We start from the raw sequence: 27,454 nt of genomic DNA, 5'->3' as shown, positions 1-27,454 counted from the left end.
CCATATACAGGAAAAGCTTTGTTATCCAGCATATTGGGGAAATGGGGATGCTGGTTAGTCAAAAATTCCAGTTAACTAAAGAGTTATACTTATCAATGGAGGGAGGGAGTTTGGGTGTGTGTGTGGGGGCCTCAGGGCTGGGACTTGGAGCGCTGGAGGGGGTGTGGGCTCTGGGAGGGAGTTTGGGTGTGGGAGGGGATGTGGGGCAAGGGGTTGGGACATGGGAGGGGTTTTGGGATGCCAGGTCTGGGAGACGCTCACCTCGGGCAGCTCCCTGCAAGTGGCAACATGTTCCTGCTGCTCCTAGGCAGAGACGCAGCCAGGCGACTCTGCGCACTGCCTCTGCCCGCAGGTGCTGCCCCCACAGCTCCCATTGGCTGCGGTTCTAGGCCAATGGGAGCTGCAGAGCCAGTGCTCGGGGTGGGGCGGGGGCAACATACAGAGCCCCGGTGGCCTTTCCTTCACCTAGGAGCAGCAGGGACACGTCACCACTTGCAGGGAGCTGCCTGAGGTGAGCACTGCCTGGATCAGAAATCAGAGATATCAGAAATGCCGTTTTATAGAGCTTTCTGGTTGGCAAACATAAGAACGGCCATACTGGGTCAGACCAAAGATCCATCTAGCCCAGTATCCTGTCTTCTGACAGTGGACAATGCCAGGTGCAAATGAACAGGTAATCATCTAGGGATTCATTTCCTGTCTCTCATTCCTAGCTTCTGACAAACAGAGGCTGGTTTGGCTAATAGCCATTGATGAAACTATCCTCCATGAATTTATCTAGTTCTTTTTTGAACTCTGTTATAGTCTTGGCCTTCACAACATCCTCTGGAAAAGAGTTCCACAGGCTGACTGTGTATTGTGTGAAGAAATACTTCCTTGTTTGTTTTAAACCTGCTGCTTATTAATTTCATTTGGTGTCAAGTATCAGAGAGGTAGCCGTGTTAGTCTGGATCTGTAAAAGCAGCAAAGAATCCTGTGGCACCTTAGACTAACAGACGTTTTGGAGCATGAGCTTTCGTGGGTGAGAGCATGAAAGCTCATGCTCCAAAACGTCTGTTAGTCTATAAGGTGCCACAGGATTCTTTGCTAATTTCATTTGGTGACTCCTAGTTCTTGTGTTATGAGAAAGAGTAAGTAACACTTCCTTATTTCCTTTCTCCACACCAGTCATGATTTTATAGACCTCTATCATATCCCCCCTTCATCGTCTCTTTTCCAAGCTGAAAAGTTCCAGTTTTAGTAATCTCTCCTCCTACTGAAGCCATTTCATACCTCTAATCATTTCTGTTGCCCTTTTCTGAACCTTTTCCAATAACCAATATAAAGTGCCGGATAACACAGCTTTTACTGTTTTGTGAACTCTGAATTACAAACATCTAATGTGCTTTGTAGACTAATTACTCTTTGCAATACATCCAACGTAAATAGATTAGTCAGGTCTACTTTAATTTAAAACCAGTCTCCTGACAGTTTCATGTTGGTGCTCTCCTGTAGTAGAACAAGGCTGCAATGTTTGGATTGCAACCTCTGTATGGGATGTTTAAGACCAAACAAAATACTGTTTTCATTTAAAAAAATAAATAAATAAAACAATGCAAATATTGTCATTTTCATTTAACAAGCTCAATTAACTTGCTTATTTTGCTGTTTTCTAGAGTTATGTTTTGATAGAACAGTTCCATTGATATCGTCCTGGGTCAGACTCAGCAGATCCTTTGGACATGATGCCAGTGGAACCATCACAATCCCTCTTGTTATAACACCATGTCCCTATGCATGAGGCTCAAAACATTTGGCTCTGAGGACTCAGAACAGCTTCATTTGTTCTTTTCTTTATTGTTTTTGCCAGCATTCATTCTATAAAATGGAAGTAGCAATCTATGTTTGGGTGGAGCATGGTTCAATTTCCTTTTACCACCCACGGCATCTCTGTTTGATCCTGGTGGCTCCAGCTCCCCAGAGTACAGCTCCTCCTCTGTTCTTTATTGTGCCTGTCCTATATTAGTCCTTGGGCAGTTTTTTGGCCAGCAGTCCAGTTCATGATTTCCCTTTGGAGCTGACTGGCAGTTTTCAGAAGGGAAGGTTCCCTCTGTGGCTTTTCCCTTTGAAACCAGCAGGAAGTTTCCAAGCTCTCCAAGCAAACTGCCTTTGATAAAGCAGTGGTCTCGATCAAGTGCTGCTCACAGGTGCAGAGCTCTGGGGACTCTTCAGGAGTTTGAAATTAGGGCAGATAATTTATATACAGCCAGTGCCTGAACACTGTGTGTATGTATATTGTTTGCTCTCCTAGCCTTCCCTCATTCATCTTTATTCTGCTGGCAGCACGGACAAGTATGGTTATCACATAGTCATGCATACCCCCCATTCAAGAACTGCATGCAGCTCCTTTCCAATGAAATCCACAAACCGCCATTAGGTCAATATAACTCATTTTTAACCTGTACACGGGCTTTCCCTAATTTCCCAAAGCTGTACAATGGCTGCATAAAATGTATTGTTAGCTTAATTAAAATACCAAATGCATTCTTATTACAAATACTGTGAGGAGTTCAAGTAAGGTCTAAAATAGTCCAGTAAAAAGTAGGCCAGATAGGATGATAAAATAGCTTAGGTGCTGGAGTATTACAGGGAGTTTACAGCGAACTGCATGGGCAACTGCCACAAGGCTGAAGAACAAACTGTTTACAAAGATGGTAAACATGAATGTTGGCCAAAGTGCTTGTGCTAGGGTACTCCTACGCAGTGCAAGAATTATTAGCTTTAAGATGTCAGCCCAAAGGCTAACTGTGAACAAACTTTACATGGCTCCTTCCCACTTCCTACGGTTATCTGAGTTGCCACACAGAACAAAGGTGATGATCAAAGAGCTAGATTTGAAGAATTTAAATTTTAGATATTCACCTCAGAATGTCCTCCATAAGAACTTTATCAAGTGACTAAGAAACTCATTGTAAACATATACATATAAATCTGGAAACTTATTATAAGGTTACCTAACGTAACCTTTCATGGGTATAGAAAGGGAGAAAATATTTGACAAATCATTTCCATTAGTCAAAATAAGCCTCTATCCAAACACATGGTTCATATATAAAATGTATTATTTTTCAGAAAACTGAAATTCAAACCACAAATTCCAGAAATGCATATTAAAAAATACCAACCATTAGGCATGCAAGCTCTAAATTAAATTAAAGTTGCCATGAAAAGGGTTTGGAATCTGTAATTTTATTACGCTATGCACAAGTGTTTTGGAGGAGGACAATACTTTGGGTACAAAATATTTGGCTTGTTAAGAATGTGGGTTTCTGCCAACATATTTCCATTTGATAATACAACCACCCAAGGCTCTCTCTTTTGAAGAGGCTAGCTCCATGTGGCTAAACACAACTCAACTCTGTGTTGATAAGAATGAACTATAACAAAAAGCAATACACATTCTATCATGCTTCTACAAACTATGCCTAGTTAAAATTGAAGTTTTTTTTCCTTTCCCAAAATAGCACACACTTTTCACCAGTTTGTTTCACAAGGTTTTCAAGTCCTCAAAATCTCATTTTAATATGAATTGTCAATGATCTCAAAATGTTTTGCAAATCACCTACAGAAATTCACTTCAAAACACCTTGATTTTGAAATTTTTCCCCAGTCTAAAAATCATTAGAAATTACCATGGCAACCATCTTTAGTAATTTAGATTGGTAGAGAGAAGACAGGAGAAGACAAGGTAATGCACAGAAAGTCTCCTCTCAGAGGCACATGCAGAGATGCATACTTGGTGAGATGGTGACAGAAGTGGGCAGGGACACATGCACTTTGGCTCCACCTCCAGAAGTAGCGCAGGAATACATATCAGGCCCAGGTCTTGCAAATACCATGGACAAGTCGTATAACTTTACATCACAAGTTTGGGCAGATAAAAGTATGAGAAGCAAGACTGACACTGCAAGCATGATGGTTATGGTTGCTGGCATTATTGATATAACATGGCAGCAGAGAAGCCAGCCTATGTGCCACCAGGATTCTATAGTGTACCCAATACTCCTAGGAGTAGTATACTGTAACTACAAGGAGAATAAAATAAACATGAAAATTCCAGCACTAATGTAATCAAATCACAGGTAAAGATGCCGGGCGAATCAGCTTCACTGTAGCCAGACTACATATACGAGCATATTGTAAAACTACATCAACATAGCCAAGCTATCAAATAAATCTAGTGAAGGAGGAATCTTGGAGTTTGGATACTTATCTGAACCTAGCTGGTCATGAGGACCTTTGTCCCTACAATTGCCAGTCCTGGCATTTTCTCCTACGGACTTTAGTGGTTGGAGTGCTTTCCCTTTGCTGTATTTTGGGGATCATTAGGAAGAGCCAATGCCCCTCAACAACACTTTATGGACCACATTAAATGGGGAGGCAAAGCAGGTTCCCAACTGCAGCAGGAAGTGGCTCAGTTGACAGGTTTGTTTTTACTAATTTAGAGGTCACAAAAATGCAGCAATTTCCTCTGAGAAAAATTAGTCAAAATGACTCTTTCTAACCCAGGAAGGTCAGAGTTCAGATAACCAGGAAACAGCCCATCAGAGTAACCCACCTACTTGCACAGCTCTCTGGGAAGATATTCCCAAGTTCCAGGCCTTGGGAGTACAAGTTAGAATAAAGACAGCATCCATTTATTAGCGGAAACTCTCCTGCCCATGAATGAAGTAGGGACATAGCTGAGCACTGTTGTATAAAGCAATCAATATAAATGAAATGGGTCCTCTTTAAACCACCATTTGGTTTGGAGTACCACTAGAGAAGGAGGAATCTTGGACACAAAGGAGCCCTTCCCTATCTCCTTGGCTGAACTCCAGAAAAGACATGTCAGCTAGAGACACAATTATTGGGTGAGTGGCATCCTTAATCTTCTCTGACTGAACAAATATTCAGCCAGGCAAGGGGATACACTGAGCATGGTAATATGTGATTGGGTCCTTCCCTGGCTGACTACTGTTGAGTCATTCAGCATGTTCAGCATGACCCCAGATGTTACATTCTTAATGAACGCAATTAAGAAAGCAAGGTCACACATTCCTCTATGGAAAGTAACTGTCCTAGGCAGATGTGAACTGAATGAAGAACTAGTCCCTTTGAGCGTGGCTGTATAGTCCAGGAGGATGGTGTATTCTACTGGACATGGGCTAGGAGAGGCTGCTCTTGGCTGGACTCTTAACACATAACAACTCACCAAATGTAACTTTAATGATCAAACTCCATTTGTTTGAGTTGTCACACATTTAAGGTACAACACATTTCAGGCTGCTTGTGAAATAATCATGGAACGTGATAATTATGTAAAAAAGGGGAAATCTGTGAAACATCTCCTATGTGATGAATACAGATCACTGGCTGGCTCAGAATCTCTCACATTGTAATAAAGCACCCTGCCAACTAGCCACAGGTCTAAACAACATGCAGAGGAGAAAATGTGAGGGAAGCGAAGACAGTTTTGTGTCCATGAAATATTCATACTTGCACATCTGTTATGCATTTATATTTGCTTTATATTACTAGCAGATTTACAGACATTTAAGATGGTAAGTATATGTTGCTGAAAGACCATAAAATGAAAACTTAAAAGCCTAGAATGACTCAAAGACAAGTGAAAACACTGACATAGATTATGAAGGCTTTAAAAGTTGTCTTTCTCACAGACAAGGAGAGAGTTTTGGGGAAAGAGGGAAGAAAGAAAATTAATGAATGTATGTTTGTTTGTGTGTGTCCATTTGTCTGTTTAATTGTCCACTTGATACTACTTTTGCTACCCCAGATAGATGTGCTTTTTGGAGGCTCACCCTTGCAAATGGCAAGCATTTCTTGCAAGGCTGTTGCTACCAAACTCATATACTATGTCATGGAATATATTCTCCGGGGCTCTGAGTCTCTCATTTCAAGGTCTGAGCAATTCCCATTACTCACAACCTGCTGCAGAAGAAGAAGTCCACAGTTTTGTTATATTTACACTGAGGGCCCAAAAGGCAGCATTTTTTATGCTCCCCAGAAATGTTCCACTTTTACTTTTGTATATCAATACATTTTTGTTCATCCCACTTAGTAGAGCAACACATTTCCAATATCCCTGAAATTGGAGGGGTTTGAACTAAGGATCTCTCTCTGATCTGGAAACAAAAATTAGAACGGTCCCCTTAGATGGAAGAGGAGGGTACCCAAACCTTGTTCTGAATTCCACTAATTGGGCTTCCCCAAAAAGAAGGGGCAAAACAGGGGGTGAGGGGTGGAGAAGAAAAAGAAAAGCAGAGGAGACAGAAATAGAAGAAAGGAGATAAACATGAGAGAAGACAGAGAAAAGTGGCAAGATCTTTTCACATATCCTTGCCCCTTTCTTCTTTTTCCACACTTTGTGAAAGCGGCCCCCCTCTGTTTGACAAGAGTGCAATCAGGAGACTGGAGGGTTAGCCTGGTAATTATATTGACCAATGATACGCTGATAAGTAATTTAGTTTCTTCATCTATGGGATCATGGGAACTTTTTAAGAACCATGACACAGTCAAGTAAATTTTAGAAAAACATAATTTTAACAAAATCCAATCTAACTAACATGTATAGAAGTATTTCCTTACTTATCATAGCTGGTTCCCATATCTGGGTGCACATAAAAAGTGCTCTCCTTTATAATTCACTTGCTTCATTCAGTGATGTCCTAGTAAAGTGTTTGTGACATCATAATTTGTTATCATGGAAGAAAGTGTGATGTGATATAAATGCTGAACTGTAACAGAACTCAGTGAGTCATGCAGGGTAGCATATTGATTACACTGTCCTATTTGCCTGTAAAATGCCAGGCATATCTTGGTGTTGTGTAACTAACAATAACATCTTGGAGTCAAAGCAACTGCTTGCCCACAGCCCTACTGACATGGGTGATTCCGGCATGAAGAGAGCTTTGTTGATACAGTGCATTTTGAAAGACTAACTGGTGGCTGGGTACTGGTTCTTAAAATGTTGAGCAGACAGATGAAAAATGTCCAGAGCAACCAACAGAAGAGACCCTTGGCAAAACAATAGAGAATGATTCATGACAACTACTGAAAGAGTAAACACATGTATGATTACAAATCTCTTCTAGTATCTCACATTTTTTCAGAAAAAAAAAAACATATTTCAGGAGATGTCAACTTACAGCTCAGTCACTGGCTGTGCCCATAACTCCCTCCCTTTTCTGCCATTTCTCAAGGATTTCACCTACTCTTTTCCCTCTCCAACCCCATTAGTTAGTGCTCCCTCAACAAGTTACCTCTTGCCTTAAGCAATCCCTGAAAATTCACCATTATGTCAGTATGGAGCAATGGGGCTCTGCACAGGGTTTGCCTGCACAGGTCCAGATGCAGGAGCGTGACCTGAGATCGTCCACTCTCTGGGGAAGAGACCGATTTTGGTATATGACTGTACAGAACCTAGCACAATGTGACCTCGACTTAGATGGCGTATAGGTGCTAGTGTAACAACAACAACAACAATTGGGTAGATCTAGGAACTGGTCAATGTTGAAAATGGCTCTATCTGAATGTTATACTTTCTGGAGACCACACATATGTTTTTAGAAAAACTAACTGATGTTAAAAAAGAATAAGGAGTACTTGTGGCACCTTAGAGACTAACAAATTTATTAAGCTCAAATAAATTTGTTAGTCTCTAAGGTGCCACAAGTACCCCTCGTTCTTTTTGCTGATACAGCTACCACTACCACTCTGAAACCTGTAATTTATGTTCCTGCTTCAAAAATAAAAAAAAAACAAGCAAATAAAATCAATAAATGCAGGTGTAAATTACAGGGAAATCTCCAGTAAATAAAACCCAAATATCATGTGTGCACAACTTGTTTATACACTTTGATAGTGAAACGTCTTTCTTTCTTTCTTGGAGTTACAGCATGGATTGTTTTCCAGAAATCACACTGGTGTAGAAAGATCTTTCAGAGGCAAAGAACTGTGGGTCAGTTTTTAGGTCTTCCAACCCTGACAGTGTATCTTTATACTAGGGCTGTCGATTAATCACAGTTAACTCACATGATTAACTAAAAAAATTAAACGTGATTAAAAATTAATTGTGATTAATTGCACTATTAAACAATAAAATACCAATTGAAATTTATTAAATATTTTTGGATGTTCTTCTACATTTTCTAATATATTCATTTCTATTACAATACAGAATACAACATGTACAGTGGTCACTTTATAGTATTATTTTTATTACAAACATTTGCATTGTAAAAATGATAAATAAAAGAAATAGTTTTTCAGTGCACCTCATACAAGTACTGTAGTGCAATCTCTTTATCGTGAAAGTGAAATTTACAAATGTAGATTTTTTTTGTTTCATAACTGCACTCAAAAGCAAAACATTTTAAAACTTTAGAGCCTACAAGTCCACTCAGTCCTACTTCTTGTTCAGCCAATCACTAAGACAAAGAAGTTTGTTTACATTTACGGGAGATAATGCTGCCTGCTTCTTATTTACAATGTCACCTGAAAGTGAGAACAGGCATTCACATAGCACTTTTGTAACTGGGGTTGCAAGGTATTTATGTACCAGATATGCTAAACAGACTCTAATACTACCGCTCTCTTGTACTTAATCATAAATGCCTAGGAAAGAGAACAGATCATATAGAATACATCCTCCCTAACCACAACACCCCTCACTAGCGCTCCCTTCCTTTGGGAGTCCTTGGAAACCACCTGCGTTTAGGAAGGTAAGCAAGGTCCCCTGCCTCACCCAGGCTTCTGCAGGTTGGGTTACCCCTTCCTCATCTTGAGCTGGAGAAATATGGCCCACAGAAGAGCAGCTTTTGCCTCTTTTATAACTTTTTGCCCCCTTTGTCAGGTGACATCCTCCTTAGCTTCCCGAGTGATCACAGCCTCCTGCCTCCTGCCTTTGTTGCCAAGATGACCTCTCCATGGCTAAATAGTTCTCTGGGTTGGGAGCCAGTCTATTGTTTAGAGTTATTCCATTTTGATAGGAGAGCACTTAATGTCAATGGTTCTCTTTTGTTATTCTTTTGCCACCAGCCTTTTGAATTTCAGCCCAGCATGGAAGCAACAGACAACGGAGAAGGCAAAAGGCTGCGCTTTCAAAATGGAGCTGTTACAGCTTGGTCAAGATACATACAGGAAGGTCATAATTCAGCAGCTGCTTTTCTAACATAGTTTTTAAAAACTGAAATAAATACACATGTATAATAATATAAATAGACACATATTTATATCTCTCCATATAGATATATACACCTATGTACACACATATGTATAGTATTACTGGAATAATTAAGTCTTCATTTTCTTGAGCATTAATCTCATCCAGTTATTACAATGACGAAGACAAATACAGTTGTGTACCACTTCCTGGGCAGCTAGTGAAAGTGATACACAACCATATATAATAGCAATGGCTGAGATGTTAAACTATGGACAGATGCAGATTTTATATATGAACTTGGGATGGTTGCTTTACCTTCATGAACATGCTGAATCCAGTTTTCAGGAGATCAGTGAGGCCTGCAGATAGGTGCTCAATATCAACAGAGTCAGGTCGATCAGAATTGAATATCTCCTCTACCACTTGCTTCAGTAATGGCTTGTAAGTGGCCTGCAAAAGTAGAACATGTGCTGAAAATAAAATGGCCTGTACTTGTGGCTAGCTGCTTTTCTTAGCATTTCATTTCCTTTAAAGGAAACAAAAGCTTTTGTCACAGAATGGAAACTGATTGGACACATTTACAAGGTTGAAGCAACAATTGTATTTGCAACACTACATAGCAAATGATATGCACAGGATTCTCATCTAATTGAAAAGACAGGTAAATGCAGTATTTACCCAGGTGCTGTGTGTACTCCATGTGTAAAGGGAGGCAAGGAAAAAATGTGTGAAGATTTTTCAAGGTGCCAGCAGAGTTGAACGTATGGGCTTAGGCTTCCTCTCCAACCCAAAGCTCCTTTAGGGTCATACAGAGAGGCGGCGAACTGTCACCATACCTGTAAGTTATCTTGAATCCAGAAGGCATAATTTCAAGGAGACGTGGCTTTGTTGAACACTTAAACAGAAATGAGTATTATGATTTGTCCGAGTTAATTTAGTGTGTTTGAAACAGGCTGTCCTGGCAGCTAGAGAAGGGCATATCATGTAAAATGTGAAATAATAATTCAGTCCCTACTCCCAGACCAGGAAGAGCTACAGGAGGAATGATCATGCACCTCTAGCTCTCTCTCCCTGCAGAGGCAGCCACTCCTGCTCCCTAGCTACATAGGAGAACGGGGACAGATTAAGACAATCTGGGGCCTTAGGTTCATAATAACATAATAACATGCAGCCTCCTGTGGTTCTGTCCTCCCAGCCCAACCCCCCATTTGGAGTGATGGTGGCAGGGCCAGGGGCCCCTGTCCCCTGAAGGTGTTGCAGTAGGAGCCCCCATCGCTTTGGATGCAGCTGGGGTGACAGCACAGGTCACCTGTCCCACACAGAGTCAGGGGGCAGTAGAGGGAACCCACGTACTTCCCCTGGCAGTCAGTTACTTAGGTGGGCATGTTTGCCACACACAAAGGACTGCTCAACACCTAAATCTTAGATCAACCTAGCTATGTTGCTCATGTGAAATTCACGCCCATGAGAGCCATAGTTAAGCTATGGTTATGGGGGGAGGGATAGCTCAGTGGTTTGAGCATTGGCCTACTAAACCCAATCCTTGAGGGGGCCATTTAGAGATCTAGGGCAAAATCAGCACTTGGGCCTGCTAGTGAAGGCAGCGGGCTGGACTCAATGACCTTTCAGGGTCCCTTCCAGTTCTATGAGATAGGTATATCTCTATATATCATTTTTAATCTGACCTAAGCCCCGGTGTGGACATTGCTAGGTTGCAGAAAAATTCTTCCTTTGACGTAGCTACTGCCTCTTGGAGAGGTAGATTTATTATATTGACAGGACAACCTCTTCCATCACTGTAGTAAGTGTCTACACTACAGCACTATAGTGGTGCAGCTGCAGCTGCACTCCTGCAGTGTTTCTAGTGTAGACTTACACAGAGTCTTCTGTTTGTGTGGTGTTGGCAGAACCCCCTGGAGTTAGTGAGTCTTGGAGTGAACACTCTGCTGAGATCTTAGAGCTGTTCACATCCCTCAGAGCTATTATTTCAGGCTGTCTGCAAACTCACTGGTTTTCTTCACAAACATGATGGCTAAAAACTTAGTTTTGTTTTTCTAAATGAAAGTTGAGATTCTGATGTAGTTTCCCACGTGGGGAAAAGAAGGGAAAAAGACCCCTTCATCTCTGTTGTCTTCAGGATGTGGCCAGCTGGTTCCCTTCCCAGAAGTTCAGGGTTAGTTGAATGGGATGTCCTCACTGAAAGCTGGTCTGTGCTGCCTGTCCCTGCCCCCAGAAGCACATGGAAGCACTCCTCTTGCTCCTGCTAAGCTACATCTTTAACTCCTATGGTCTAGGACACACAAGGTGACATTGGGTCAATGGGAAATCCTGTCTGTTGGCCAAGCTTCTAGCACACTCTGGGATGGTCTGAATGTCCGAGTGTTAAGGTGTCAGTACAGGTGGAGTATTTAAAGATGTAAATCACTTCCTGTTCCCCCGAAGATACTAATTTAAATGTAGGGTGCAGTGAGCCCATTGGTCATCCCTTGAAAAAGACAGAAAGAGGAAGGGGTTTGCTAGCTGCTTTTGAAGATCCAGGATAAGTCCAGCAAACTACCCCAATGGTCTGAGATTACAGGGATCCTCCACTAGAAGGAAGAGAAGTGATCTTCAGCAGAGGTGGTGGGGCAAGCACTCAGACTCAGATCTGATATTTAGAGGTCTCAGTATGAGAGTATCAGAGCCCTCTGAATATGAATATCATCCAAACATTAAAACACAAATATCGCCCACACTCTGTAAACACGCCCTCAACCATTTTGAGACATTGGGTCTGATTTTCCTTACACCAACAAGATGAGAGGAGTGGTATTTTTTGTGACATGGATGGCTGTCAATTAGTGAATGGACTGAGATCACAAATTCTTTGCATAGTACACCAAATAGCTATCAGGTGATAACTTTCAGTGTCTATCAACCTGGGCTGACTTTGAACTGGTGATCTAGAGATGAAAGGGTCTATATTCCATTACCAATGGCTTAAGCCATCCAGCATAAAACTCCACGTAATATCAATTTAAAGCCACAAATGAGCAATAGAAATGCATTAAAAATGAAAAATTTGGAGCAGAGATCAAAACCAAAGTTAACCAGAAACCTATTATATGAAACAGAGGATAGATATCATCTGAATGCCTTCATAGATGAATACTTAACATCTAAGATTTTCAAAAGTGACTAATGAGTTTGGGAAGAGCTGGTCAAAATATTTTTGAAACTTTTTTCCAGCAAAAAATGCCATTTTGTGAAAACCAAAATGTTTCATGGAGTATATCAACTTACAGGAAAATTTCCCTGTGAAGGTTTCTCAGGTTCAAGATGGCACTACTAAAGAGATCCACCCCTGAATTGCCAATGGCCCATGGAGAGGAGAGGACACTTACCTGGAATGTGGGATATACAGGTTCAAGATCCCACTCTGCCTGATTTAGAGCAGGGACTTGAACCTAGGTCTCCCACTTCCCAGATGAGTGCCCTAGCTATCAGGACACCAGCTATTCCTGGGCCACCCAAAAAATGAGAGCCATGAAATCACTAGTCATTTTTTAAAATCTTGGCCACAATATTTATAATGCTTTTCAAAATATAATGTAATCTCCTTCAATTCCTACATTAGACTGACAATAACAAAAAACTTATATCCTAATGCCTACATTAAGATCCTGTCTGGAGATTTGACACTGCTAACATTTTTTTTGTATAAAACCGTGTTTAAACACAGTTCTTGCTAGGAAGATGCTAACAAGTGGACCTGTCCCATATAGACAGACCAGGTTACCAAAAATTGTGTATGTAACCAGAATGAGAAATGACAGGAACAGAGCAGCAGTTACAAGAGCACGCAGAGCAGAAACATTAGTTGTGGAATCCTGTGACACATGTAACCATGAGGATAACTGATAGGCTAACTTTACATAAACACTCATTAGCCTGTTTAATACAGGACATTTGTGGTGATAAGAAAAGTTCTCTTTGAAGTTTCCTAGTAACTCTGTTAGCAACAGTATATTTTGGGATATGAACTCAATCAGAATAACTGCCCCAAAACATATCAATGGTGATAAAATGTCTATGAAATATCAAGAACCCTGCATAGGTGTTAACACAGTTTCAAATCTCAGTATAGACATGGCCCGTGGCAGGATGGGCTGAAGACTGGGGATTTTATCTGTACATAATAGAGATTAAACTAGGGTTTTTAAGGCAAGGCTCCTGGCCCAAGGAGCCACAGGCTGGGCTCTGTTTGGTAGCTTAATCAAACGTGAGGCGGTAAACAATAGTCTTATCCAGAGAAGAGTATAATGCTCCAGTAGCCACTCAACTCCTCCCACCAGTTCATGTTTTTGTCCCACCTGGAAATGCAGTGTCTCCTGATTCCCTGCAGTGGGTGTCTCCTTTCTGACTGACAGGCACTGGGAGCAACATATACAGAAATGCGCACCCCTATTATATCACTCCTTAGTGGCAACTCTGAAAAATCCCTCTACTCAGAAAACCCACAGCACCCCAACTCATAAAACAGTAACTTTTGTTCTTTTCCATTTAAAAGGAGAGGGATCCTGGGTCCCTGCAACTCTCTCTCTTTGTAGCAGCTGTAGCATGGCAGTAAACCGACTAAATACAGGGGGAAAGGACTTGGGATCCATCCACAGAGGGATGCTTGACAGAAAAGGAGAGCTTGTTTGTATATGTCCCAGCCACCATACAGATCCTGACCACAGTGAATCTGCAGATCTTTTCCTAATCTCCTTCTGCATGATCAGCTAGCACAGTATACAGCTAGGTTAGGCAGCTGTAAGGAATTAATGGATCCTTTATCTCCATAAAAGGTGTTCCAGGACTTGGCCCTAAATGAATAGAAGTGGGTTAAAACGAAAGAACATACTCATGGTAGCTACATTTCTAGGAAACTTCCAGAAGTACTTTTTTTATCATGCTGAGTATTCTGCACAGAGCTACCTAATAAATATTTTGATTATATTTGCTACATCAGCCATCATTCTGGTCATAAGTGCCAGAAGATGTCAGCATTAGGTTTTCTGTTTTGACAGCCATTGCAATTGCAGCGGGATCCGTGTCACGCTTTCACCTGCCTCTCCTACAGTTCTTCCACTGCACGGCCTCTTCAGCAATGTTGTATAAAAGCCAAATTTCCATTGCTACATAGCATTGTTTGACTTACCACTAGACTAATTTTATCCATTTGTTGGTCTGCAGCACACTGAAGTTTCAAAGGAGTCTTTCTGGCTAAAGACCAGGGACAAGCTTAATGGTCTTTTAAAATCTGAAATTACTACATGTGCTTTCCATGTGGCAAATGTCCATTTCCAACCGAAGAAGTTATGTAATTTAGGTGGGGGGTGGGGAGGAAACTAGCTTTGGTCAGGATGATCTATGCTACAAGAAAATCACACTACTTTTACTAAACAGAAGCTGTATTATCAGGCAATTTTTACAGCAAGACTCTTGCAATTGTGGAAATCTGAGAAAAAATACTTTGAAACACAGTCCCATGTAGGTACCTAGACATAATTTCAATATACAGTAGCGGATTCTGGTCCTGTGTAGTCATATGAAATGTATACAATATCACTACATCACTGTTAAACAAATCCTGAAGCCCTTACTCAGGCAAATTCCCACTGAAATCCAATGAAGTCAAGGGAAGTTTGCTTGAGTCGGGACTAACTAAGGACTTCAGGAGGCTGCTGCTGCTGAGGTCAATTCTCAAACCTATTTCCAAAAACATTCCGTGGGGTTGCAGAATATGTTTTGTATTCATACACAAGTAAATTAGTCACATCTGTGAAACTGTAATTTTGACCATATGCTAGAACAACATAACACAGATGGAAAAAGGATTATCTACTTACCTGACAAGTATTGCTTCCTGGGATATACACAGAATTAAACTGTTTCATGTGCATTCGAGCTCTTGTAACATCCCTGAGGAACTTAAAGATATTGTCCACTGCAACCGTAGCCTTCTGAAATGTCAGCTGAAGAGACGATTCACAGCCTGAAACAATACAGAAACACATGGCCATGTGAACAAAGGTCTTTCCATATTTTGATAATGAGCAGTGGGAAAAGGATGATGAGGAAGAAATTTTAAATTAGTTTATAATATTTTTAGACTTTAGAAATCAACATGTATATACAACATACACCCAGCATAGAACAGCTGGGTAAAGCAGTCACAAATCCTAGAGAGTAAACAAAGCCAACAATGGATGAGTTACATGTGCATCTTGGATTATGAAACAAATTTAACAGCAATACCACAAATTCTGTTTGCTACAGTAAGCAGAAAAGGTAGTTATGCTACTAGATCTCTAAGGAATAGAACCCTGTTAAAGGGAGCACCTTCATTTTTCAGTCTGCTCATTGTGACACAATCGTGCAAGGAAGTTTATTCACAACATCGTACCTGAACCTTTGCCTGCAGTCCAGTGACCAAGAAGCCATTTCTGAGCTGTGTAGAACTAACTGAATGACTTAATGACAAGTATTCTGAATTGTCAAGGAAGATGCAGTATTATCCAAAAGGAGATATGTTCCTCACTAATTTATAATTACTATAATTTTTTTTAATTTATTTGCTTAAAGCAGCTTAACCTAAGATGTGAATGTTAATTTTCATTGTGGCCTTACTTTTTAACCCAATCCTCTCCACTGGGTGCAGGCACAAAGGAGTTGACGGTCAAATGATTTCTCCAAGCCATATCCAGCTGGAAGCCCAAGATTGAGTAAGGAAGGATTCTAGTCCTTGGCTCTACTCACCACACCATCTGACCCATAGCACAAAAAAGAATGGGAACAGCACTTCCTAAACTTAAATGGCTCAGGTTAGAGAATTACTGGACAATTCATTGTTTATACAGCTCTCTCCCTGCCTAGTTTTCTGCTCTCATTTCTTCATCATTTTCCCCACTGCCTCTAACAGTTAAGGATAAAGAGAGTATAAGACAAACCCCCACTCTCATCCTCACAAATAATTTACCACTGGAGACACAGGGTGCATTCTGTTTTGCTGGTTTACATCCTGATTCTGTTGGATTGATCCACATGGGCTGGCCCTTACATCTGCCTGCAATCCCACTGGCATAAGCGGGGCTCCCTCTAGACATGTATCAGTATGCAGGAACGGTGTCTTGGGGTGGTGTCCTGTAACAATGCTTAATCAATACTAAAGACTTTGGTTTTCCATGAATGGAATAATGGCCAAATGTTTCTACGCAGCAAACAAAGACAACAAGAAAAGCAAAACTTTGTAGATTTAAAGAGATGCCTAACATTAAGGCCTTTGGAATCATCACCTGTCAAACCACCAATGAAACACAAATCTCTGTATTCTGCAGAGCAAACATTAAGAATTTTACAGTGCTGAAAATATATTCCTACAAGATTATTATTAGGTATTGGGACTGAAGTAACAGGTTCTTTATTTGTCCAAATACTAGCTCAAAAAGAATCTGGGTCAGATCCACAGCTGGTATATTAGGGCAACACTCCATTGGATTTTCATTTGTGCTACAGCTGAGGATCTGGCTTTCTAACTATTCATAGCCATTGTGTGGTCTAGTTATGCACTGGGACTGGGAGCCAGAAACTCCTACATTCTAACCCCATCACTGACACTCAGATGTCCTTGGGCAAATCACTTGAAATCTAGTCAATTTTTAAAAAGTGAGTGAAAAGTTGTTTCAGGTACTGTGTTTGTTCAAGTCCCTCTGCAACTACTGTGCTTTTACAATAATTGTTTCCTGTTTTTAAAACATGTTTCTCTCTCTCTTGTTGCTGTGTGAACAATCTGCACAGCCATGGAAACTAATTTAGGCCCTAATCCTTCAAACTGACAAGTGTACCTGCTTCCTACCAATGATAGGCCTGGGGCCACAATCCTTCAGACAATTAGATAAGTCCACATCTTTACTCACATGAGTAGTCCCATAGACATCAGTCTACTCCTCTGGGTAAAGTTAAGCATGTGTGTGTTTGTAGGAATGGAGCCTGATTCTATAGTGAAACTAACAAATACATAAATTTGTGCTATTGAATGCACAAAGTAAATAAACTGGGGGGAAAAGTTTTTGCTCTAATATCTGTCAGCTGTAGTAAGTTTTAATGTTATTTCTAACAGTAGCTAAACAAATTCAGATAGCTTTTAATTGACAATGTTCTTTTAATCTCTCTCGTTTTCCCAGTGAGTAAAATGAGGGTCCTAATACTTCAATGGGATACTCAAAATGTATCTGCCTTGATGGGGGTGGGTCCCCCTCTCTCTGCTATATTAAATTCCATAAGAGCCAAGCTCTCTCCTGGTACGTAAACACTAGAAGTAAGCTTTTTCTGACTAGCACAAGTTATTTTTCCTTTGTATAAAGTGCTTTCTTCAACCCTTTATGAGAAGAAAGCCATTGCTTTTGGGCAAAACACATCTGGAATGTTTTCTTTTGCTAGTGAACCACAGCACTCTTTGTTAAGCAAGGTCAGGCAAAGCAAAACTACATGAGGCAAAGTTCGTTGTTCGACATCTTCCTTTTTTTGGGGGTGAGGGGGAGTTATTTTTTGTCATTTCAAAGTCCATTGTCATGTTCTTAAATAGTTATTTTTCTCATTAGCAGAGACTGCTCTGTATACAATTTCTTCCTTCTTCCATTGACAGCTTTTTTACTTAAAAAACGATCTTCAGATCAGAATTATTAAACTTTCCACTCTCCACTTCTTCTGAAATGTAATGACCAGTCACTGAGGCCCATTGCCTTGAACTCTGTGCAGTCATTTATGCCTGTGCAAAGTGGGCATGAAATGCTACCACAAGTGTCTGTGAGTGGAGAGTTCTTATTTGGCAACATATTACAGCTCCATTGCTGGTGTGCGAATTACTGTAGTGGGGGAAAGGCAGTGAGAATCAGGACCTGTATGTATACGGTGCCACAGGATAGGGACTCCATATAGAGACTGTGACAAAGTTCCTCCTCTACCTTGGTGGGTCCTGCACTTATTGGCAGATTTCCTCGCCTCAGAGATCTTCCCCTCTGGTGGAACCCACAGTCTGGGCCAACTCCTCCTGTATCTGATCAGGAGTTGGGAGGTTTGGGGGGAACCTGGGCCCGCCCTCTACTCCGGGTTCCAGCCCAGGGCCCTGTGGATTGCAGCTGTCTATAGTGCCTCCTGTAACAGCTGTGTCACAGCTACAACTCCCCGGGCTACTTCCCCATGGCCTCCTCCAAACACTTTCTTTATTCTCATCACAGGACTTTCCTCCTGGTGTCTGATAATGCTCGTACTCCTTAGCTTCCAGCAGCTCTCACTTTCAGCTCCTTGTTCCTCTTGCTCCCAGCTCCTCACACGCCACACACAAACTGGAGTGAGCTCCTTTTTAAACCCAGGTGCCCTGATTAGTCTGCCTTAATTGGCTGCAGGTGTTCTAATCAGCCTGTCTGCCTTAATTGGTTCTAGCAGCTTCCTGATTACTCCAGTGCAGCCCCTGCTCTGGTCACTCAGGGAACAGAAAACTACTCAGCCAGTGACCAGTATATTTGCCCTTTACCAGAGTCCTGTACCCCACTGGCCTGGGTCTGTCACATAACACTAAGATAGTCGCAAACACTAGCAATTATCATTTTGTGTTCTTTTGCTTTTATTGAATCTTCTATTTTCATACTTCTTAGCCACAGTTCTCTTTGTTTATTTATTTATTTTTATTTGAGCCTGGCAATTGTTTGGTGGTTGTTCTTTCTGCATTTGGCACATAATCACAGCAGGTCTTGTTTTGCTTTCTTTGTTGAGATCAATCTGTTGTTAATGCATTTCTTGATTAACTGCATGCCCTTTAATTACTTGACTAACTACCCATCTTATTTATAAACATTGATTTTACATGTATCCATTGTTTTTACAGTTTATGTTAACAGAGTCAGATTTTAAGGCCATTAGATCACTTAGTTTGATGTCCAGTAAAACACAGGCCCTATAATTTCATCTAGTTACTTGTGTATTGAGCCCAATAATTTTTTTTTTTTTTATAACCAATGCATGCTTTCCAGGAAGATATCTAGTCTTAATTTAAAGACTTTAAGAGATGGAGAATCCAGCACTTCCATTGATAGTTTGTTCCAATAGTTAATCATCCTCACTGTTAAAAATGTATGCCATATTTCTAATTTGATACTTGTCTAGCTTTAACTTGTACCCATCGTAAAGATGGAATTTTAAAAGGACGTTATTTTATGAAATATTTATTTTAATTTGTTTTGTATAAATTTCTATGCACTTTCTAGGATTCACTGGCTTTAAAATTTAAAAGGAAGCATTAATTTTTATATTGCACGTCAGAGTCCAGGAAAGGAAATAAGGAATCCTTCTGTTCAGCCTAGAAACAGATTCCAAAAAATCAGCCAAGACTCTTCAAGACAATTTACAGTGACCTAATACGTGTGCAATCTGAGACACCAAGAAAACCTTATATTATGAAAATACTTTACATAAGAAAAATATACATTGTGGAGTTCAAACAGAGAAACCTGCTAATAATAAATATTCTGCTCAGGGTTTCATTAAGTCAGGTTGATTACAAGTATTTAGTGAGTACTTTGATTTCAAGCAATCATTTTCTTCCTCTGACTTTTCCCATTTTAGAGCTATATTCTTTCACATTTAGAAATCCATGGCATACTGCATAGCTGGGTATAGATTATAAACCACTGTAAACTCCTCTGGGATGGAATATAGTCAATTCTAACAATTATTCTAATTGGATTAAAATGACTATAAGGCACACAGTTACGAAAACCATCTCCCTGACATTCTTTAAACTGTTACAATAATTGTTTTCCAGATTCCACCATTTTCAACCTTTAGAGTCCTGCAGACTCCACGTTACCGTCCCTCGCGTTCAATGTATCAGGATCAGAAGCTTCTGCTATAAACTAGAACCACAGGCATCCAAAGCTCTAGCATAAATTTTTCATTAGCATGTTAGCTTGTCGAAGTGCATCATACACATTAGAGAGACAGAGAACTAATGTGCAAATTGATATATGAAGTGATTAGAGAGGGTTGTAGCCTCATCTCGTAGCTCTCTGAAGTGGGATGAAATGGACAGTTGGCATCACTGAAGAAATAGGGTTGAGGTAAAGGGCTGTGGGTCCTGGGAAGACAACAGTGATGAAAAGTGTGCCCTGGGGGAAGTGCCTATTTTCTGCTTTCATACCCAGAAGTAGAAGTTGGCATTTCCCAGGTTTTGGATCCAGTTTGGAGTCTGAGGATGCTTAGATCCAGAGTTCCAGTTCAGGGCCATCTCCAATCTCTTTCCTTCAGCTATCCTGAATAGTATATATTCTTTCTGGGCCACCAGGAAAAAACTTCATTCACATGGTAATATATCGGACAACTCCAGTCAAGTTGGACTTTTTTCAGATAGTTCTCTTTGGAATCAGAGTTTGGCTTTGTCCTTGTTAGTGGTTTGGGCACGCTGGCACCAGCAGGCCATAGTGTTCTAGATAAAAAATGCTCACACCATCATATTATGGAGTAACAGGAAGTGCTGCAGGGATAAGAGGAGGTACAGGACTGTGCAGGACAATGAATGTGCATGTACTCTTGATCTACAGTAAGGATTTGGTATTTTGTTCCACTGTTCTGTGGCAGAGCCTACAGAAAAAACATTTGTCTCTCATGCCTTTCTCAGGCCACATCTAGACTACGCGACGTATCGGCGCGTTAAAATCGATTGCTCGGGGATCGATATATCGCGTCTAATCTAGACGGGATATATCGATCCCTGAGTGCGTTTATATCGATTCCGGAACTCCACCAACCCCAACGGAGTTCCGGAATCGACATGGTGAGCCGCGGACATCGATCCCGCGCGGTGAGGACGGGTGAGTAAATCGATTTTAGATATTCGACTTCAGCTACGGATTATTCGCTTCGCTACGTTTATTCCCGTAGCTGATTATTGCGTATCTAAATCGATTTTTACCCCGTGTGTGACCAGCCTCGTCGCCACCACAGTGGGGGAGAGAGCTCTTTTAAGCCTCTGTCATCAGAAAGTGGCTGTTTTGGGCTCTGTTGATCGAAGTGCAAATGCCTGAGGAATTAAGTCCTTCGTTTTCTATTTTGGTGCTGACAGTATATATCTTCAATCTTTTCAATTGTATTTTTAGTTTTTCATCCTTATATAGGTATTTAATTAAAAATCACAGGTTTTTGAACACTTTGTTTCGCTGTACTTCATTTTGTCTGTAAATGAGAGAACTTTGCCCTGATCTGTGCGATCAGGAAACAAAAGCAGTTTGTGTTGAAAAATGACATGCTCCTACATTAGCGCCCTTTTCACACCTTTTGTCAGTGGATATGGCGTATTATGGAGAGAAAACCGAACTTTCTGTCTGCTTTTTGAATGTTTCTATATGTTCTTTTCACATAATGCATAAGTGGAATATTAGATGTGTACAGCATGTGTTAAGTTAATAACCTTGCTGTTATGATTTTTAACTTATAAATGGAGGTTAATAGCATATCATTTTGTTTCATTGTGAGGAAGGAGTTTAAGGATTTTTTTTTTAATATTCGTTTTTTTTTTGGTCTATACTATGGGAAAATTTTTGGATATTTGCCTTTATTATTGGCAATATCATAACCCACTAGCAAAAATGGGAAAATCCCTAATTATGGTCTATAAGGGATTGGAGTTCTTCAAGAAGTAGTTCGTGTAAATTCTTTAATGTACAGGAGCCGCATGACTTTGTGCTCATCTAAGCCTTGCTAGCTTTACTGGACTTTCCAGGGTTTGAGGGGGTTTAGAAGATAGTATTTCTTCAGCACTAACGGATTCGGCACTCTGGTTGGCCTGGTGTTGGCTTAATATTGATTTTTCCTAGATTCCTTTGAGTCCTTCTGGCTTTTCTTTCGTGATGCAGACTATTGAGAACTAGACCAGTGGATTTCCCACAAAGTTTAACAAGAGAAAATGGAGATGTTCTTTCTTTAACCTCAGTTCATATAGATCAACTGTAATATGTTATTTGTAGATTTTCTAAACTGGAAAATTCAGTAAAAACCTCTTTCAAGGAGAACAGTACGATCTTGAACTGTGAACCTATTCGTTTGTCAGTGGTCTGAAGTATGTCATGGCTTATATTATTACTCTCGGGTCATCCACTGAGGCTACGTTAAGACTACGCCCGTCGGGGGTAACTAGATGCTCTTTGGGATCGTATATGGTTCTCATCTAGACGGCGAGTTATCGATCCGAGCCCGCTTTATCGATTCGGAATCACCAAACCGACAGATTTCGGAATTGACGATGGGAGCCCGCGACATCGAATCCCGCGCGGGTGAGGACGGGTGGTAATCGATTTTAGATATTCGCTTCAGTCGGTATGCTGGTGCTGAAGTTGCGTATTAAGATTGATTTCCCGGTCGTGTGACCTCCTTAGAGATTATTGAGAAGATTCTTGTGCGATCGAAAATCCCTTCAACACATTGTTACTATATCTGTGTCTGTTAGTATATTCGTACAAGCTTATAAGTACTTTTGATTTCTTCTAAAAATATCCCAATCATTGAAATTTAGCGTGACACCATGTTCTTTTCTTGAGGAGCCTTTATAAAGATATGCTGATGGGTGTTCAATGGCAAACCAGAGAATATATCAACTATTTAGCCATAACCAATAGAGTACCCTCTGAGTATTCACAAGTGCTAGAGGCACTTGTCGATCAAACATCGTGGATGTACGGCATAGACAAATTATCAGAGATATCAATAGTGACAATAGTTCAGCTATGTTAATAACACATAGTACGAAAAGAAGATCAAACACGCCCTGAAAAAGTGCACTGGGTTGGTTGGGAATGTTAGTGTTCTAAGAGCCACGCAAATATGCATTGAAATAAAATCCACTCAAACACAATCAGCAAGTGAATCCCAGCACAGATTTCAATATACATGATCGTATGGCTTTATGTAGAGAAATGATGCACAGATGTGAGAATCGCCAATATGGAGATGTTTGACTGGAGAAACAAAAGAACAGAGGTACGTGAGCGCCTCCTGGTCAAGTTCTACATACGGAACTAAATACTTCTTAGATAATATGAAAATCTAAGCCTATCTCTCGCTCCTCTCTATTTTCAATGATATATGAGTGAATCGATGCTCTCTCGCAAACTCAAAAATTACTCATACATAAACATCAACTCAATAAATAAAACCATCTATTTTTAGCAGACTTAGTAAAACTAATATATCAACTCCTCCTCACAATTCGCTCTATAGTCCTCTGACGATCCTTATCAAGATTAAATCAAAAGCTATTAATAATGAACATAGTATGCGGTATGTGTGTGACTGATATCCTATTACATTGATCTCTTATAATCTCTGATTGCCTCTAGGCTATCAGTGAGAGAAAAAGTAAGCCCTTAATTATCGTGATCATGTTCGCACTATTACTACTGGATATCACTTAGCCTAGTTGCAGATCCCAAGCTTGTTATACAATCGGGTATTACATAAGATAGGCTCTATACATTATATATTCATTCACTTATCTATAGTCTAGGGGATCGCTAAATACCTTCACGCTGTTCTCCCACATGTTACTCACTCTGAGATAGTTTAGTGGATAGAGGGCGTGGAAGTGAAGATTTCCCTTTCCCCTCAGTTGAAACTCAGTCATAGAAGAGAAATTCGTGTATAGTATTCAGATATTTATATACAACTAATTTGCAAACTAGTGAATTTAAGTGCTGGAAAGATCCGTAATATGAGCACTGTGGCATAGTAAACTTAATACACATTATCTCTCTCTAGCCGGAGCCTAATACTCGCCGCTAGACGACAGTGACCAGATCTTCTCCCCACTGCTCGACTCAACTTCAGCCTGCTCTAGGGATCGATTGTGCTCTCATTGCTTCCTCGAGCTCATTTTCAGCCCTCGGCTTCTTGCTGCAACCTGTCCACCCAAAGTGCTGTGCAGCTCGTGTGGAGTAGTTTTGTTCGAACAGTGCTTATCCCAAGGAACTACTGAGGGCCCCTAACACTTATTTGAATAGGCCAAGTGCCTAACTAAGCATGGGAAAGTATTCGAGTCCCATTCGTCCCCAAGGTGAGCTGGACTCGACGGGGTTGCTCTTCTATGTCACGTCATTGTGAGTTAAGCCAGCCGAGAGACTCGCGCCTGGAGGAAACGCACGGCACATCAACCAACGTAAGGGGAAAAGGGAAGTGATCTTGAAATAGGATTTATCTTTCAATGGTGACTTTTAATCCTTCTTCCAAGCTATTTTAGTAAATTGGGGATCGAGATGTGAGCATCAGATCCAATTGCTGCCTTCAATTACCTAATGAGAACTTGGGTGGAATCCTGATGCACTGAATCAAGGAGTTTTGCATTGACTTCATGGAGGATTTCAAGCCTACTGTATAAGCCTCACGACTCGCCAAAGACGTGCCTGACCACAAACCACATGATTACTATAGGGCCTTGGTTGTACTTTGGTAATATGGTGACAATGAAAAGAAATCTAATGAGTCTAAACTCACTAATAATTTGTCCTATGTACTTTTTATCTTAGATACGATTTAGACTGAACTGATTACACCCGTGGTTTAGAGGCCATCGGAAATGAGCTGTAATCTACCATGAGGTGTCTGGTGAGCACTTGAAGGGTCTAGAGATCACGATCCTGACAGGACAATATATTAGATCGGAGTTCCTTGCGCTCTTGATCCTGGGTAGGCCATTCTTTCTTCAGTATATCAGATGCATTTAATAATATTACCACACCTGTGACATGCTAGAAGAAAGGTACTGTAAACGAGTGGATAAGGAAGGGAAAGGAACAGGGTACTTGAGAAAAATGTCGCAGAGAGAGAGAAACTGAGATAGCATAGATTTGATGCAGACGGGTGGCAGACCAGTACTTTTATTATTCTGTCTGGATTACCATAAATGGACACTTTCGAAATGTAAACTGGTACTTGAAACTTGGTCTGCATACAGGCTTTTTATATAGATCACCATGATTAATTTAGGAGCAAACTTCTTCAACTAATGTGGTGATACTTGAAAAGACATCACTCTTCTATATGATGTCAGTTTCAGGCGTATGTATAGCATAGTATGGAGATGAAAACTAAGGGCGATCGAGTGCCGCCATAGCTTGGCATCGCGTCTATAACTGATAGAATAAAGAAATTCTATAAGGTCGTGAATGTGGTTTCTAGTGACCTTAGATGAGGGAGTCCGGGGTGACTACGCTCTCTGTAACCATCGTGACCACATCAACCAACCATAATATTTTGGAAGCTCGCGAGATAAGTGAGCGCCAGCATGAAGATGCAATATGTCGGTTCTTCTTTCCATATATCAGCAAGTCAAAAAACCTCCAACGTGGAGATCTGCGGCTAAAGGATGAATTTTTTTTAACTCGGGTCGATACCCTCATACGCCTTCTAAGTCCTGCTCTTTAGGCCCTAAGGGTCTATGGCATCTACTTTGCGTTGCATGCGTCACATGGCGAGGGTTACTGCGCCTGCAACTCTAGCAGGTGTCTACCACTTAAATTCTCGCGGACGCGCTCAGAGCCTTCCGTGTTTGCTGCTCGATGGTTGCCTGCGTGTGTCATGCTCATTCGTGAAGGTCTTCATATGTAGCTCCGGACGCGATCCTAGCTTATGGTGAATTGCGCGTGGTCAATCAGTGTGGATCACTACTGCTGAGGCACGTTTTGTTGTGCTTTGCCGGGGTATTAGGATTTTATCTCTCACCTAGATTACCTCTTTTGCTCTTCGGGTCTCGCTTCGCCTACCATGACCATGGTTCCACGCGCTCTGAGAGGAGGGGGCATAGATGATTAGAGGAACCCGAGGGATGAGGTTACTGTAAGTAGCTGATTCTAGAAGCAGCAACTACATAGGCCAGGATCATGAGGAGTATTTATTATCAGCCGGAACTGCTATTATCACGATCGAGCTGCGAGGAGGAATCTATTAGGTGTTGATGAGCCAGCGAGTAGAGTCTGTTTCCTCGCGGTAAAGAAGTTTATAGATAAATAAGAGAGATAGCCATATATTGTTTTGTCGCGTCGAGGCTATGCGCTCGAGCATGTGCAGCGCAGATGACTAATGTGGAAAGTATACAATGATGACATTTCACCTGTAGCTAGCTTCTATTTGCTTTATACTACAGAGAACATGCTTTCGCGACTTAACAGCAACCCACCTTCCCAGGTGAGGCTGCGTAGATTGCAAGTGGCTCCTAGATAGCTGCTTGTGGAGATGTGGTGTAGGGTCAATGTTAATTTCATCTAGATAGTGCTTCTTTCTGCCTCTGCAAAGTCACAGGAACCAGGTGCTCTACGAAAGTAGAGCTTAACTCTCCATCTCGTCCACCACACCCCTCCACGCGTCGAGCTGCGTGTTTCGCATGATGGCTCTGTTAGTGGTTGTCTGCATGTGCGCATTCTGTGGGTGTAGGGCATTTTACTCGGTCTGTTATACGGTAGTTAAAGCTGCATAACTTAATGACTATTCCGACTCAGCCGAACACCCTATAGGTCTTCTCAGAGTGAGAACCACTCATCATATCCCACGGTGAAAGACCTGCCGTGTTCGCAAGATGTGAGTAGCTGCCGTGTGGCAGATACGTGGGATTGTTAGCGTTCAGTGTTATATTCGCTGTGGGTTGGGTGTGATATTACGGACACGAAGAAACACCATGGCTTCAACACCGGAGCATCCCCACCCTTCCAAGGTGAGACTGCAGTGCTACAATGCTCGCTCAATGAGAAGTAGCTGACGTGTGGCGCAAGAGTGGAGTGGTAGGGTGTCATCGCAGTGTTAGTTTATTCCCTGTAGTTGCCTGTCATTCTATTGACTGATTACACAAGTCACCGAACCCCTATGTGACTTACACACGTGCACGCCATCCCCTCACTTCCAGTGCGACATTGGCAGCCCCCCCTTCCTGTGAGCCCGCGCTCTCGGGAACTCGCATCATGCGTATCTAGAGCTGTGGTTCTCTTCGTGCATATAATGTTCTACATGAATTAGTTAGTATAATGATTTGCTTAAAAACTTGCTTAACTCTACATGCGAGGCTCTGATATTTAACAGTTTATCCTTTCTATATAAAGTGACTTTGATATGCTCTTATCATGCCAGACTTCTGAACTCATGGGCCAAGGCTACGTGATAAACGAGAGGAAACTAAGAAGAGATGGTTGAAAACAG

At 41.2% G+C, this 27,454-nt stretch overlaps 1 protein-coding gene across 1 annotated transcript in view; it reads right to left on the bottom strand.

Annotated features, from left to right (window-relative positions):
- SCFD2 (sec1 family domain containing 2) overlaps positions 1-27,454 on the bottom strand; it is a 340,493-nt gene that overhangs the window by 8,555 nt on the left and 304,484 nt on the right. Inside the window, exons 6-7 of the mRNA XM_032773224.2 lie at positions 15,079-15,224; positions 9,521-9,655 (exon numbers count right to left, since the gene is read on the bottom strand). Of these exons, the coding sequence (XP_032629115.1) occupies positions 9,521-9,655; positions 15,079-15,224 (281 nt within the window). The remainder of the gene's footprint in view (positions 1-9,520; positions 9,656-15,078; positions 15,225-27,454) is intronic.

The sequence above is a fragment of the Chelonoidis abingdonii genome, chromosome 5 (genome assembly GCF_003597395.2).
Source record: "Chelonoidis abingdonii isolate Lonesome George chromosome 5, CheloAbing_2.0, whole genome shotgun sequence".
Lineage (NCBI taxonomy): Eukaryota > Metazoa > Chordata > Testudines > Testudinidae > Chelonoidis > Chelonoidis abingdonii.
The sequence above is the reverse complement of the archived record's forward strand: the minus strand, read 5'-3'. Positions and strand labels throughout refer to the sequence as shown.